This window comes from Schistocerca nitens, chromosome 1 (genome assembly GCF_023898315.1).
Source record: "Schistocerca nitens isolate TAMUIC-IGC-003100 chromosome 1, iqSchNite1.1, whole genome shotgun sequence".
NCBI classification, from domain to species: domain Eukaryota; kingdom Metazoa; phylum Arthropoda; class Insecta; order Orthoptera; family Acrididae; genus Schistocerca; species Schistocerca nitens.
This window is the reverse complement of record NC_064614.1, coordinates 1180071228-1180084696: the sequence shown is the minus strand read 5'-3', so window position 1 is coordinate 1180084696 and position 13469 is coordinate 1180071228. Positions and strand designations below refer to the sequence as shown.

Here is a 13469-nt window from a genome sequence, read left to right as displayed (position 1 = left end):
GAGTTTTGAGCCGTCATAGATAGACGTAAATCAGGTGGCTGATCGCACGCAATAGCGTGATCGACAGAGCTTATTGATGATTTTGGCCGTAGGAGTGTTGTAGAGACGTATTAGCGACGCTAGCCGAGTCTGGGCTTAACTATTTGAGTTAAGCAGAGACGCTAAATCACCACGCCAGTCAGTTTAAAGGATGATAATGAAGGTCACAACAAAAGATATATGCTCTCAAGTCCAGCCATGAACCTTGACCACTATCACTGATTTTTACTTGTTGTAACGTGTAAAACTAACTCTTGTTTTGTTCAACAGATAAGCATGACGTTGAATTGAGCCTGCCGTTACAGACAGAAGCAGACTAGGAGCGGAAGACCAATGCCATAATCAGTCAAACTAGCGTCGTCTTCAGAATTAGACTAACTGTTCTAAAACATATTAATCTTTAACACCACCAGTGGTTGAATTCGTTGTGTGGTGAGCAGATCGAGCGTCTTCATCACACAAGTTGCTGTGTGGGACGGAGAGCACGTAAGAATGGCGTCATCAGCTGAGTTGTATGGGAGCCAAACGAAATCAAATTGAATGATGGATGAGTCTGCGAAACGTAATCCGAGTGGTCCTATACTTTCGGTTCCTCTGAGAAGGTAAATATGCGGTTAATTTCTTCCTTGATTACAACACCGAACAGTTGGTGAAGAGAGTCTTATTGCACTCCAAGTAATAGTATTACAGGGACGGAGATATTGCTGCTGTCATGGAGATCAGTCAGTGGCATCAAAGTTATAGTGTAAATTGGGGATATATGGATAGGTACGAGGCTGGATATTACTGAAATAGACTGAACAAGGGTGTGCGATAGACTGATGTAAAAATCGAGGCTGTTGGCAGTTTAAGTACAATACATTCTATCTCTGTATTGGCATCTTTGGCCGCAACAGTGACAGTGTATCATTTACTCACTGTGGATGCTACGATGAATTTAGCAACTGTAGAGGCAACACACTGCGTATTTCTAAAGCATCAACCACACATGCACCTCTGTGGTATACTCTGTTGTAAGGGACTCGTCTTGTAGAAGATGGTGGATACTAGGAGAGAGTTTATATACGAGGATTGGACATTTAACAGTGGACCCTATTTATTTGCAGCTCGTACAAAATAAATATGTCTTTCAAAGTTTTATTGACCTTCAAAGTAGTCTCCAGCATAGTGTATAACCCTTGCCAGTGATGCTCTTAGCAGTGTCACATGTGTCGACAGTTCGAGTGGCGCGGTCTGTTAATCGATGAGTTGCAGCAGTCGTCAAGCAATTGCTGTGAAGTGTTTCCTTCAGTCGGAAATCGAGTTGAACTCACGAGGACTTACGTCAGGGGACCGCAGTAGGTGGTACAGCACTCAGCAATCCCATCAGTCAAACAAATCAGTAACGGTTTGCACTCTACGTGCTTGAGCATTGTTCTGCAAAATGATGGTCAGGTCCCGCAGAAAGTGTCATCACTTCTGTCTCTAAGCTGCTCGTAGGTTGTGTTCCAAAATATGTAGTGCTTTTACTCGATATTTATTATTTCACAGAGAAATATTACATCATCATCATCGTCATCATTATCATCTTTTCCATACCCCTCTCCGGAAGTAAGTACCATCTTGACAGTGATGGCGATGCGGGGCTATCGGGGATAGCTTCTGAAACTAAAATCAATAAATAAATAAATAACCTCAAAACAAAATGAAATTAGTTTTGTGCATCACATAGACAAAGAATCAGTTATGCACCGAATTTTCTGTGTATTAGCATACCCTGTCATAGATACCTTGCTATTTCGAGTCAGATAGTATCGCTTTTGTAATGATTCGCTTTTGTAATGAACCTCGCTTGTAGTTACCGGTGCTCATAACTGCGACGAGCACTAAACAATACTACTTGTAAGCCGTATATTTAGGAATGAAGTGCCATCGACATTAATGTAAAACGAAGATGATGTATAATTTGATCGATATTTCATGGCTGTAAGCTGTAGGAAATAGAATAATCGAATCAAGCACGTTTAATAGACTGAATCGAGGTCTCGTAAGCCATTAGCCGGCTGCCGAAATATTAATGCGTGAAGCACGTAACTGCCACCGTCACAACTTAGCAAAAGGTTTGGCAGGGAGCCGAGAACTTTCAGACCGTGTGTAAAATCGGTAAGCGAGTCTAAGGATTCCAGTCAGTTCCTTGTTGACCAGTCTGGTGCGGCAGTTGAAGATATCAAAAGCCAAACCTAAGTTTAAAATTTCACGTTTAAGACATCGTTCAAGCATGAAAACCGTACAAACATGCAGTCTCTTGACCTTCGGACGGACCCCCGTATGGAAGATGTATAACTGACATAAGGAAGCATCGTCAAGATTTGAAAAACAGACAAATCATCTGGTCCGGATGGCATTCCTGTTAGATTTTAGAAGGAGTACTCCAGGGAATTGGTCCATCACCCCGCCTCTCTCTCTCTCTCTTTCTTTCTCGTCCAATACGAAGATCGAAACGAATGGTATAAAGGAACGAAAGAAAGCGCGGGTCACTCCAGTATACAAGAAAGATGAAGGAACAGACCGCAAAATTACAGACCAATATCCCTAACTTCGGACTGCTCCCGAATCTTTGTACGTATTCTCAGTTCGAATATAATAAACATTCTTGAGGCTAAGCTGTTTATGTTGATGAATCAGCCTGATTTTAGAAAGCATCATTCGTTCAAAACTCGGCATGCCTTTATTTCACATGATATATCTAGAACTATAAAGGAAGGTAACAGGTGGATTACATATTCTAGATTTCTGGAAGGTATATGACACGATCTCCCATCGCAGCCCGTTAACGAGGGCACGAGCATATGTAACAGGCTCAGAGATACGAGAGTGGCTATATCCAATATGCAGCCCAGTGCAATTGGATAGCTGCTGTTCTCTTTATACTTAAATGATTTGGCGGGTCAGTAGTCTGCCGACGATGCAGCGGTCTACGAAAAGTCATCAAAGCTGAGTGATTGTAGGAGGACACAAGACGATTTAGACAAAATTTCCATTTGGTGTGATGAATGGTCGCTAGCCTTAAATGCGGAAAAAATGCAAGTTAATGCTGATGAGTAGGAATAATAAACCAGTAACTTTCAGGTGAAGTATTACTATCGTCATGCTTACTTCACTGGTGGGATTGATCCGTTCCAGGTCATGTTGAAGAATTTCGGCGAATGGCTTCTAGATTTGTTACCTGTAAGTGCCATGGAGCTGCTTTCAGAACTCAAACAGAAGTCCTTGGAGGACGGTGTTCTTTCCTAGGAACTGTAAACACAAAATTTAGAGACCCTCATTTCAAGGTAACTACCAAACGACTCTACTGCAGCTAACATTAATTGCGCATAAGGACCACGAAGACCAAATACGAAAAAAGTAGACCTCATATGGAAGCGTCCAGACAGCATTTCTACCATCACTCTATTTAAGATTAATTGTGCATGGAGCCCATTGAACTTAAAGAATTCGAAACATGCAATGCCGTAGACGTATACAAAGAAAAAAAAAACTCTGAAAATAACTTCTCTGTAATGCAGTAGAAACACGCATACATGAAAAGCAGGAAATACACCCTTCTCAAAGTTAGCTAATATCAACTCTGGCAGCTTGTAGGTGTAGGGTAGAGTTTCGATGTTTCTGTCGCTGGTTTCGAGTGGTTCTGCGAATTTTTTCTTGGCATGATAACACCAGTTGTATGGTATCGTCAGTTTTCGCGGCGTATTGCGATTTTATGCCGTCCTTCTGTAGTGCTTTGCATATAGTTGTGTAATTAGGGCCTATCTTTGTGATTAATTACGCAATTAGGATCGATCTTTGCGTCAGTTTCTCGACCAAAATAAATAAAGTACACTAACCTAACCTTCCTCTCCCGCATCTAGACAGGTTTCATGTGTTGGGGGTGCACTTGAGCATTCCGTCCAGGAGCACCAGGGTTCGAGTCCCAGAAAAGGCTCCGGCATTTTTTTTAATTTCCCATCAATTCCATGTGTGTCTGGTGGTTTAATTGTGTTAGGTGGGAGCACTTGGCCTTTCCACCCAGGAGGAGCAGGGTTCGAGTTCCAGAAAGAGTTTCTCTCTCTATGTCACAACCCCGCGCCGGTAATAACAATTAGAGAGTCACCACTTGCCGGATACATTGCGTGCGACCTTCGACTAACGATGCTTTGGAAGGGTGACGGTGTTATGAAAACAGTTCATAACGACTCTGACGTCACGGCCGCCATCATGGATAACGGTATTTTGGAATAGAACCGGCCTGGAATAGTAATGGCCTTGTTACAATACTATAAGGAACTTAAGCAATAACAATCAGATAAACAGAAATAAATAAATGCAGGAAAATAGAGGTGTTTGAGGGAACCTACAGTAAGTGCAATTTTTGAGAGTGCGGTGGTACCCCATTTTAACATTAACAATATAATGTGGTCCAACTAAAAAATTCGTATCTCTTTACGTACTACACGAATGTGTAATGAAAATGGGGGTTCCTATTTTTAAAAAACGCAGTTGTTATCCGTTTGACCTATGGCAGCACCATCTAGCGGGCCAACCATAGCGCCATCTGGTTTCCCCCATCAAGCCAGACAAGTTTCGTTCTTTGCAGTTTTTTCGTTTGTCGCTTATTTCGTGACGTATCTGGCCCGGTCACGATCAATGGACCACCCTGTATAAATAAACTGGAGAAGATTGAAGCATGGGAGGCATTCATTTCAAGGAGGCAAACGTCCTTCATAGAAGAGGATATCTGGTGTGCCATGACAAACTGAACATATAACACATTTTCAGTGTCATTAAACGACTAAGTAGACAAAAAAATGTTTTATTTCATTGATATTTTGAGCAAGGTCATCAAAGATATTTTAAAACAATCGTGGTAATTGCCCCTCTGTGCTGGTAACGTATTCTGCAAATTCGTCACACACACCATTCACATTTCTTTCTGCCTGCGTTGGACCTGTTGACATTTAACGTAAACCACAAGTAGTCAGAGTGTCCTCAAATCTGTATTCATCTCAATCACGTACATAATTGTGAAACACACACCTGATTCTTATAATGCGAGGGCTGTTCGGAAAGTAAGGTCCGATAGGACGCGAAATGGAAACCACTGTCAAAATGTTTCATTTCCAACAGTTAGATATACTTTCCAGCTACTTCTCTACATAGTCGCTGCTGCGACTTGACATTGCATATGATCAAACACTTCCCATATTCATTGACCCTGCAGAGCGCGGCCGAGAATTGTCATGAAGGAAACGCATGACAGCTCTGCTATGTGGGCTGCATGACATCAGGCGAAATCTCTCACCAGGCCTTTATACTTGGCAGGAGACATTGCTTTCTAGGCATCTTTACGTGCTCACTGTGCCGTCAGAGCAGAAAAGAATGACGTGACACGATCAAAAGGGCACACAAGAGATACTGCCCAACTCCTCTGTGCAAAGCCTCAACAGGTTTTCACTGTGATTTCCATTTCACGTCCTGTTGGTCATTACTTTCCGAATAGCCCCGGTATCTGCAGGAATTTCTAGAGATTAATTCAAAAGTCGATGAAACTGTAGTGTTCGCAGAAGAGCCAACACCGTGTTGCTAGAGGAGGCCGAAATGCACGCGTTTTAACTCAGGCAGGCTGGCGTGAGGTCTGGAAAATGACAAGGAAATTAGAACTTAGAAAAACGGACGCAGATGGTGTAATACTTAACTTTAATCCATAATTGGTGAACATCGCTCTTGATGATACATGAATTACAAGATCAATAGCAAATGATAATGGCGTCTTGCTAGGTCGTAGCAAATGACGTAGCTGACGGCTATGTTAACTATCGTCTCGGCAATTGAGAGTGTAATTTGTCAGTGAACCATCGCTAGCAAAGTCGGCTGTACAACTGGGCGAGTGCTAGGACGTCTGTCTAGACCTGCCGTGTGGCGGCGCTCGGTCTGCAATCCTGATAGTGGCGACACGCGGGTCCGACGTATACTACCGGACCGCGGCCGATTTAAAGGCTACCACCTAGCAAGTGTGGTGTCTGGCGGTGACACCACAGAAACAGTCTCCAATCGTTGAAAAGAATGCCGAAAGCACTTTCAGCAAAGTTCGTCAAAGGAGCTCCGCGACATTCAGAAATACGGAGATAGACTTCCCGTCATCCTGTATGTGGACCATCAACCTTCTCAACAATACTGTTCAATGAGTTTGAACTGTGACTGGATATCTTCCTCTTTCTTACAGGCCGACGGAGAAAAGTTATCTGTGAAGTGGTCAGACGGCCACAGCAGCCAGTACACGCTGGAGTGGCTCCAGAACCGCAGCTTCCACCCGGAAGACCAGAAGAAGTGGCTCGATGAGACCTACAGGCTGCCCAAGGCTGGCTGGAATGCCGAAAACTTCGAATCCATCCTCCAGAGATTCAAGTATAGCGACGTCGTAAACAGGTAGAAGCTACGTCGTGAAATGAGCCACGACTGTGTAGTGGAACGAAACAATTTCCAACATGACATCTTGGGTTGTCGGGTGTTCTGCCGGATATCAGCGTCGTACTTGCACGATATTTCGGTCACGTAGCTCGTAACCTTCATCAGGTGCGACCTGAGACTGCTCCTCGAGTGGACCTGGACCAGTATTTATGCCTATGGCCTTCCCCCTCCACCAACGGCTGCAGGCGCTTCCTCTGTGGTCCGCGCCCATTCCCTGCGACCTGCTGGAGCGTTGCTGCTCCGTTTTCCGCCCGCTACGGTTCTAGGTGTTCCCTCTGCGGTCCGCGCCCACCAAACCCGCTCCTGGGGGTTACATCTACGGTCTGGGGTACCAAGCGTTCCCCCTGCGGTCCGCGCCCGCTCACCACGACCTGTTGGAGCGTTGCCGCTCCGTTTTTCGTCCGCTGCGGCTCTGGATGTTCCCTCTGCGGTCCGCGCCCACCAGTCCCACTTCTGGGTGTTCCATCTTCGGTCTGGTGCGCCTGGCAGTCCGTCAGGGGCTCGTTTTCCATCTCCATGTCTCTGGTTCTTCTGTTTGTGTAGTGTTGCAGCTGGCCCTGTTGCTCCTTTAACAATTCCAGAGCCGGATCCCAGGCTCTGCTTAGCTGGTACCCTGTGTCACGGTTCATAAGATCGTCAGCCATTTTAATTTCTGCACAGAAGAATGGGGTTCTGAAGACTTTGGTCCACAGAGCACGTGCCCTGTCAGACCAAGAGAATCTACCTATAGAGATAGAACATCTCAAAACAGTTTTCTCCAAGAATGGATACACGGACAGACAAATTGAGAGGGCACTCCAACCAGCCACTATACCACAGGTTCCTGAAGAAGACCAAGATGAAGCAAAGAAGGTGGCATATCTGCCCTATGCTGGCTCTATTTCTGCCAGAATCAGTAGGATCCTCCGTAAACACAATATCAAGTGTGTTTTCTGTCCATCGAACAAGATCGGGGGACTGCTGGGGAGTGTCAAAGACGGCCTAGGGTTACGAAAACCAGGGATTTACAATATACCTTGTCAATGTGGCATGTCCTACATTGGCCAGACGACAAGAACTGTGGAGATCAGGTGCAAAGAACATCAGAGGCACACTAGATTAAGACAGGTGACTAAGTCAGCCATTGCTGAACACTGTCTAGAACTGGATCATGCCATGAAGTATGAGGATACCAAGATTCTAGCACAAACACCCAGATTTTGGGACAGTGTTATAAGAGAATCGATAGAAATTAAAATGGCTGACGATCTTATGAACTGTGACACAGGGTACCAGCTAAGCAGAGCCTGGGATCCGACTCTGGAATTGTTAAAGGAGCAACGGGGCCAGCTGCAACACTACACAAACAGAAGAACCAGAGACATGGAGATGGAAAACGAGCCCCTGACGGACTGCCAGGCGCACCAGACCGAAGATGGAACACCCAGAAGTGGGACTGGTGGGCGCGGACCGCAGAGGGAACATCCAGAGCCGCAGTGGACGAAAAACGGAGCGGCAACGCTCCAACAGGTCGTGGTGAGCGGGCGCGGACCGCAGGGGGAACGCTTGGTACCCCAGACCGTAGATGAAACCCCCAGGAGCGGGTCTGGTGGGCGCGGACCGCAGAGGGAACACCTAGAACCGCAGCGGACGGAAAACGGAGCTCCAGTCCACTATCATCTAACTACATCAAGTGGGAGAAATGTAGCATTTACCCGAAGGCATTTACTGCACCATCTGAGGATCGGAAAATAGAAACATCAGGATTTTCTTTATTGTCATCTAAGGATGTGGTGGTGGGAACAGACTATCTGGGGGAACTGAAGGTTCGGAAAGTTGCAACTGCTGTCGTTATCGACGGAGCAGCGCAACGGGCCTCTGATAGAGGTCACAGTCATCTACAGGTGCCCCAAGGTTCCTGAGAAGGGGATTATCCGAAGCAGCAGCTTTGTCATACATCTTCCGGGCGATGGCTTGAAAGCGAGCGAGTACTTCCTGTTCCTGGGCAGCTTCGTGGAGATATCGCGCCGGAAACTGGGGATGGACGTGGAAAATCCGGCGAAGAGCCTTATTCTGCTGCGCTTGCAGGCGATGGAGGTGTCGGTGCGCCGCATTTCCCCAAGCAGCACAGGCATAGTCCATCACAGGACGCACAAACATCCGGTAGATGAGGAGCCCATTATTGACTGAGAGCGCTGAGTGCTCGTTCAGCAGGGGATAAAGCGCCACCAGCCGCTGCTCAACCTTCCGGCGAACTTCTAGCCAGATGAGTTGGCGATCCATGACAACCCCGAGGTAGGTGGCTGTCGGCGTCCAGGGGATGACCTCGCCGAATAACTGTAGTTGCTGATCGTGTGGCGGGGTCCTCTTGCGCGTGAAGACCACGGCTTGGTTCTTCTGAGCGTTGAACCGGACACGCCAAAGAGTCGCCCACGCGTCGAGGGCGGCGCACGCATCCTGGAGACGGCGATACATGGCTTGGGGCCACCGGCTGCGGGTGAAGGTGGCTGTGTCATCGGCGTACATCGCGCGCTCCACCCGGGGAGAGGTAGGAAGATCGGCCATATACAGAGTCGGACCGAGGACGCCGGCGGCAATAGGTCGGAGCGTCGAAGTCGAGTCGTCAATGCGGACCACAAAGGTGCGGCCCCGCAGATAGCTATCCATCAGGTGGATGAGCGACCGCGGAAATCCGTGCATATGTAGCTTCCACAATGGCGCCACAATACTCCTGGTTGTTGAAGGTAGTGGTAATCGCTTCAACATCGCGGACGAGCTGCTGCGTAGAGGAGTGGCCACCCCGGAAACCAAACTGCTCCGGAGGTAACAGGCGACGACGGTCCATAATGATCTTGAGCCGGTGAAGGAGAAGCCACTCGAAAATCTTGCTCAGCTGCGGAAGCAAGCTGGTGGGCCGGTAGTTGTTGGGATTCTTCCGGTCCTTACCCAGCTGGGGTATGGCGACAACAACAGCGTGCTTCCAGGCAGCCGGATAGGTATGAGTCACCAGAATGGCAGTTCCTTGAGCGCCTTCCCAGGAACGTCGTCGGCACCAGGAGCCTTGTTGGCGGCCATCGCCCGGATGCAGGAGGCCACCTCATCGGTGGTGAAGACCGGAAGATGATCGTCGTCACGGCGGTCGGCGGAGAGGTAGGCCTCGAGGCCACGGTCCACATCATGAACGAACTGGGCGTCCACAGGATCGTCGAGAGGGACGAAGTTCGCCTGAAACACATCAGCAAGGGCGTTGGTCTTATCCGCAGGGGTATAGGCGACACCAGTCGGCGAGTCCAGAGGGGGCAGAGCGTGCTTCCGCTTGGTAAAGAAGCGCACCGCGTCTCATGCGTTGGGATCCGGAGTGAACGACGCCAGCTTCTGAGCCCACTGCTCGTTCTTGTGAGCGCTGATGGCGGCCTTGATGTCACGGCGGAGGAGGTTGACGCGCCGCTTCAGAAGGGGGTCGCGGATAAGGCGACATTCCTTGCTGAGACGATTCCTCACACGGATAAGATCCAGAATGTCGGCCGGGAGTCCCAGGCGCCGGGGAAGCGCGCCCCGGGACGGCGGTGTGGATCGCAGCAGAGCTGAGTGGACGGCATCGGCGAAGGCAGTGACGTCAGCATCGACGTCGTGGATGTCGGCGTCAAGACGCGGCTGCACACGAGCGAGGACATCCGCGCGGTAGGCAGTCCAATCAGTGCGCGGAAGGTGAAGGCGAGGCGAGGCGATGGCGGGATCAACAGCAAGATTGAAGAGGACCGGCAGATGGTTGGAGTTCAACTCATGGACGACGGCAGCCGTCATGAATTGATGCAGGCCTTTTGTGACGGCGAAGTCAAGGACGTCCGGCGTGCCGCGGGATGGGTAGCAGGTCGGCTCCTCAGGCCCGCAAGCGTAAGCACCAACCCTGTCGATGACTTGATGAAACTGGCGGCCGCTGTGGGTGGTGTGCAGAGAATTCCACGCCGCATGTTTTGCGTTAAAGTCTCCGGCCAAAAAGAGCTTCCCCGGGAGACGGAGCAGTGCATAGGCGTCGTCCAAATCCAGCAGGTAGCGTGGAGGACGGTAGACGGAGACGAAGGTGACCAGCCCCGCCGAGGTCACCACGGCCACAGCTGTCGCCTCCATCTGTCGTAACGGTGGCGTAGGTACGACATAGTGGCGAATGTTCCGCTTGATGTAGATCGCGGTGCTGCCACCGCGGGTGGGGCGGTCGTAGCGATAGCACTTATAGTTGGAGATGTTGGCCCGTAGACCCGCCTTCAGGTGCGTCTCCGTCACGAGAAAGATGTCAATGTTGTGAGCTTCGAGGAAGTGCTTAACTTCCAGGAGATCGCGGAAAAGTCCGTCGGCGTTGTACGTGGAAATACGTTCCTCGAAGCGGCGCACCCTATCCATGATGTTGAGGAGCGTCACTGGTAGTGTGGAGAACGCTTCGGATCGTAGATTCTACGGTGGCAGCAAGAGTAGCGGGCAACGCCTGGATGGCGCGGCTCATTTCGGTGACCGCCGTCATCATGGTTTGGAGTAAGGTGAAGAGGTCGTGGGAGTCGACACTCGGCTGCTGGCTGTCCTGCGGAGTGTGGTCGACGGGACGGCGGCGGCGCAACGGCGGAAAGGCGGCGGGGCCTTCTGGAACGCCCGTCGGAGCGGCAGAGGACGCAGTGGCGTCTCTGCGGATGACATACGGTGCAGCAAGTGGACGTTGCCAGGCGTTAGGAGGGCGAGACTGCGAGAGTGAGTCCCGTCCCAGCTGCTGGGCCCCCGCGTGGCGGAAGCTGGCAGGAGTGCTGCTGACGACAGCGGTCCGTCGGCGGCGATCCCTGGCGGTGAGCGGGGGAAGCCCTCGTTGCCGTCGGCTGGCCTCCTTATGTTTAGGACACGACCTGAAGTTGGCGGGGTGTTGTCCGCCACACAGGCCACACTTCGCTGGTTGTTCCCGAGGGACTTGGCATTGCCGGCTATCATGGGCGCCGCCGCACTTGACGCAAACAAAAGGCATCGTACAACCACGAGCAACATGGTTGAAGCCTTGGCACCGGTAGCATTGCTTCACCCCACGTGACTTGCGGAGCGTTTCTGCAGACATAACAAGTCCGCAAAGGCGGGTGACGTTGAAAATCTTCCGATGGTCCGGCGTATCAGGAAGGATCACAATTCTGAGGCCTGACCGACGGTTAGTGCCCGGGATTTTGTGGTAATCCACGATCCTGGCGGCAAAGCCGAGGTCTTCCAGTTCTTCTTTGACCCAGTCGTTGGGGAGGGACTCAAGAATCCCCCGAAGAACCACCTTCAAGGTCGGCGGCCGAACGACCGGAAAAGTATAATTCGGAATGCCTTGCGCACCAAGGAAGTCCATAACGGTGGAGTAATCGTCGAGGGTGGTGACAGAAAGCTTCAGCTTGTCGCCGCCCGTCTGGCGCGCAGTGAAAGGCTGCTTCAGGTGCTGCTTCAACCACTCGTAAAATTCCTTGTAGGACGAGGGAAGCTGCAGCACGATCGGCGGAATGCGCTTCTGCTGTTGCGGTGGCGGCTACTGCTGCTGCGCCTGGTGCTGGAGACTGGGCGGAGCCGCATCGTCAGCGTCTTCAGGGATGTCATCGAATCGGTTGTGCACCGGAATATCCGCCGCCTGCGGCTGAGCTTGCGCCGCCCGCGCTTGACGCTTCTTCGGCGGTTTGCGGAAGCCATCATCCGGCACATCGGCAGCGCGCGAACCACTATCAGTGCCCCTCTTCTTCCGAGAAGCCGCCGTCGACAGTGTCTGCCTCAGGACGACGTCGTCGTCGATGGAAGTATCTGAGAAATCGGCCAAATCGAGGTCCATAGTCGAAGCCGGGTCCGTCATAATCGTGTTCCTCTCTGCCATAGCCCTGGTCGTCATAGATGGGGGGCCGGATGGGGCCGCCGACGGGGCAAGCGCCGCCGGACGGCGATCCGCCACACCCTTCGCTCCACGCACGTCCGTCTGCTGCGACATGTCGCACTCGAATGGTGGAAAACGGAGCAGCAACGCTCCAGCAGGTCGCAGGGAATGGGCGCGGACCTGATATCCGGCAGAACACCCGGCAACCCAAGATGTCATTAGATCGCCGGGAAAGCCTGAAGAATTTCCAACATCTTCATGACCGCATTTAACTTCACCTTACTCTGCAGTTTTTCTTCTTTCGGTTGCTGCGTAGGTATTCATCTACTTTCATTAACTTTAAAACTGACAGTAACTCACTTTTTACTGGATAAGTACTTAGCTATTCTCTGGAGAGGGAAGAACGTCCTTTACAGTTCGTCAGCAACAACGAAAATTTTCTCTCGGCGTTAATTCCTTGGTGTTTCCACTTCTTGTCATGCATTACTTCCTTTTTAAGTTCGCAGTATTCATTCTTTCGAAACGTCAAGCTTTCCATTGCTTTTCGTTTTCTATTTCCTTTGTATACCTCCTTTCAGTCTCTATTCTTCTTACGAGATATTTGCTTTCGCGAACATAATTTTCAACGATTTCTCTTAAGTGCATCGTATCTGATTTTGTACAATGATTTTTATTCCGTGAGCAACACTGTCCTATTGCTATCGTTTCCAAAAGTTCTTATGTTTTCTGAGAGGTCCATACAGTCTCCATGGTTGGTCTACTCCACACACGCTTTTTAGAAATTACTACCTCCAAATATACTATAATTTTTAGTAAACTCAAGAGAAACAACCAAAGGATGATACTAGATCAGTTTTTGTTATTTTTGTTATTCAAAAAATAAATTTTTGCGTTTTATTTACTTAGCTACTTTACCACCTCCCGCTCTTCTTTTCTAGCCAGGAACATTTTCGTGGGTGGCTAGAAGCAATGGCCAAGTACGGTGTCGCTATTATGTACGACACACCTCCAACGGTACAGTCATTGCGTGAACTGGGAGACAAAGTAATGTACCCCAGAATGACTCATTATGGGTAAGATCTTTTTGTTTTTAATTGTATGA

General features: G+C 49.5%; 1 protein-coding gene across 2 annotated transcripts in view; it reads left to right on the top strand.

Annotated features, from left to right (window-relative positions):
- The window catches only part of LOC126200505 (gamma-butyrobetaine dioxygenase-like), a 312841-nt gene that overhangs the window by 107122 nt on the left and 192250 nt on the right, over positions 1-13469 (top strand). For both annotated transcript variants that reach the window (XM_049936716.1, XM_049936715.1), the window contains exons 4-5: positions 6278-6480; positions 13306-13440. In XM_049936716.1, coding sequence (XP_049792673.1) covers positions 6278-6480; positions 13306-13440 — 338 coding nt within the window. The remainder of the gene's footprint in view (positions 1-6277; positions 6481-13305; positions 13441-13469) is intronic.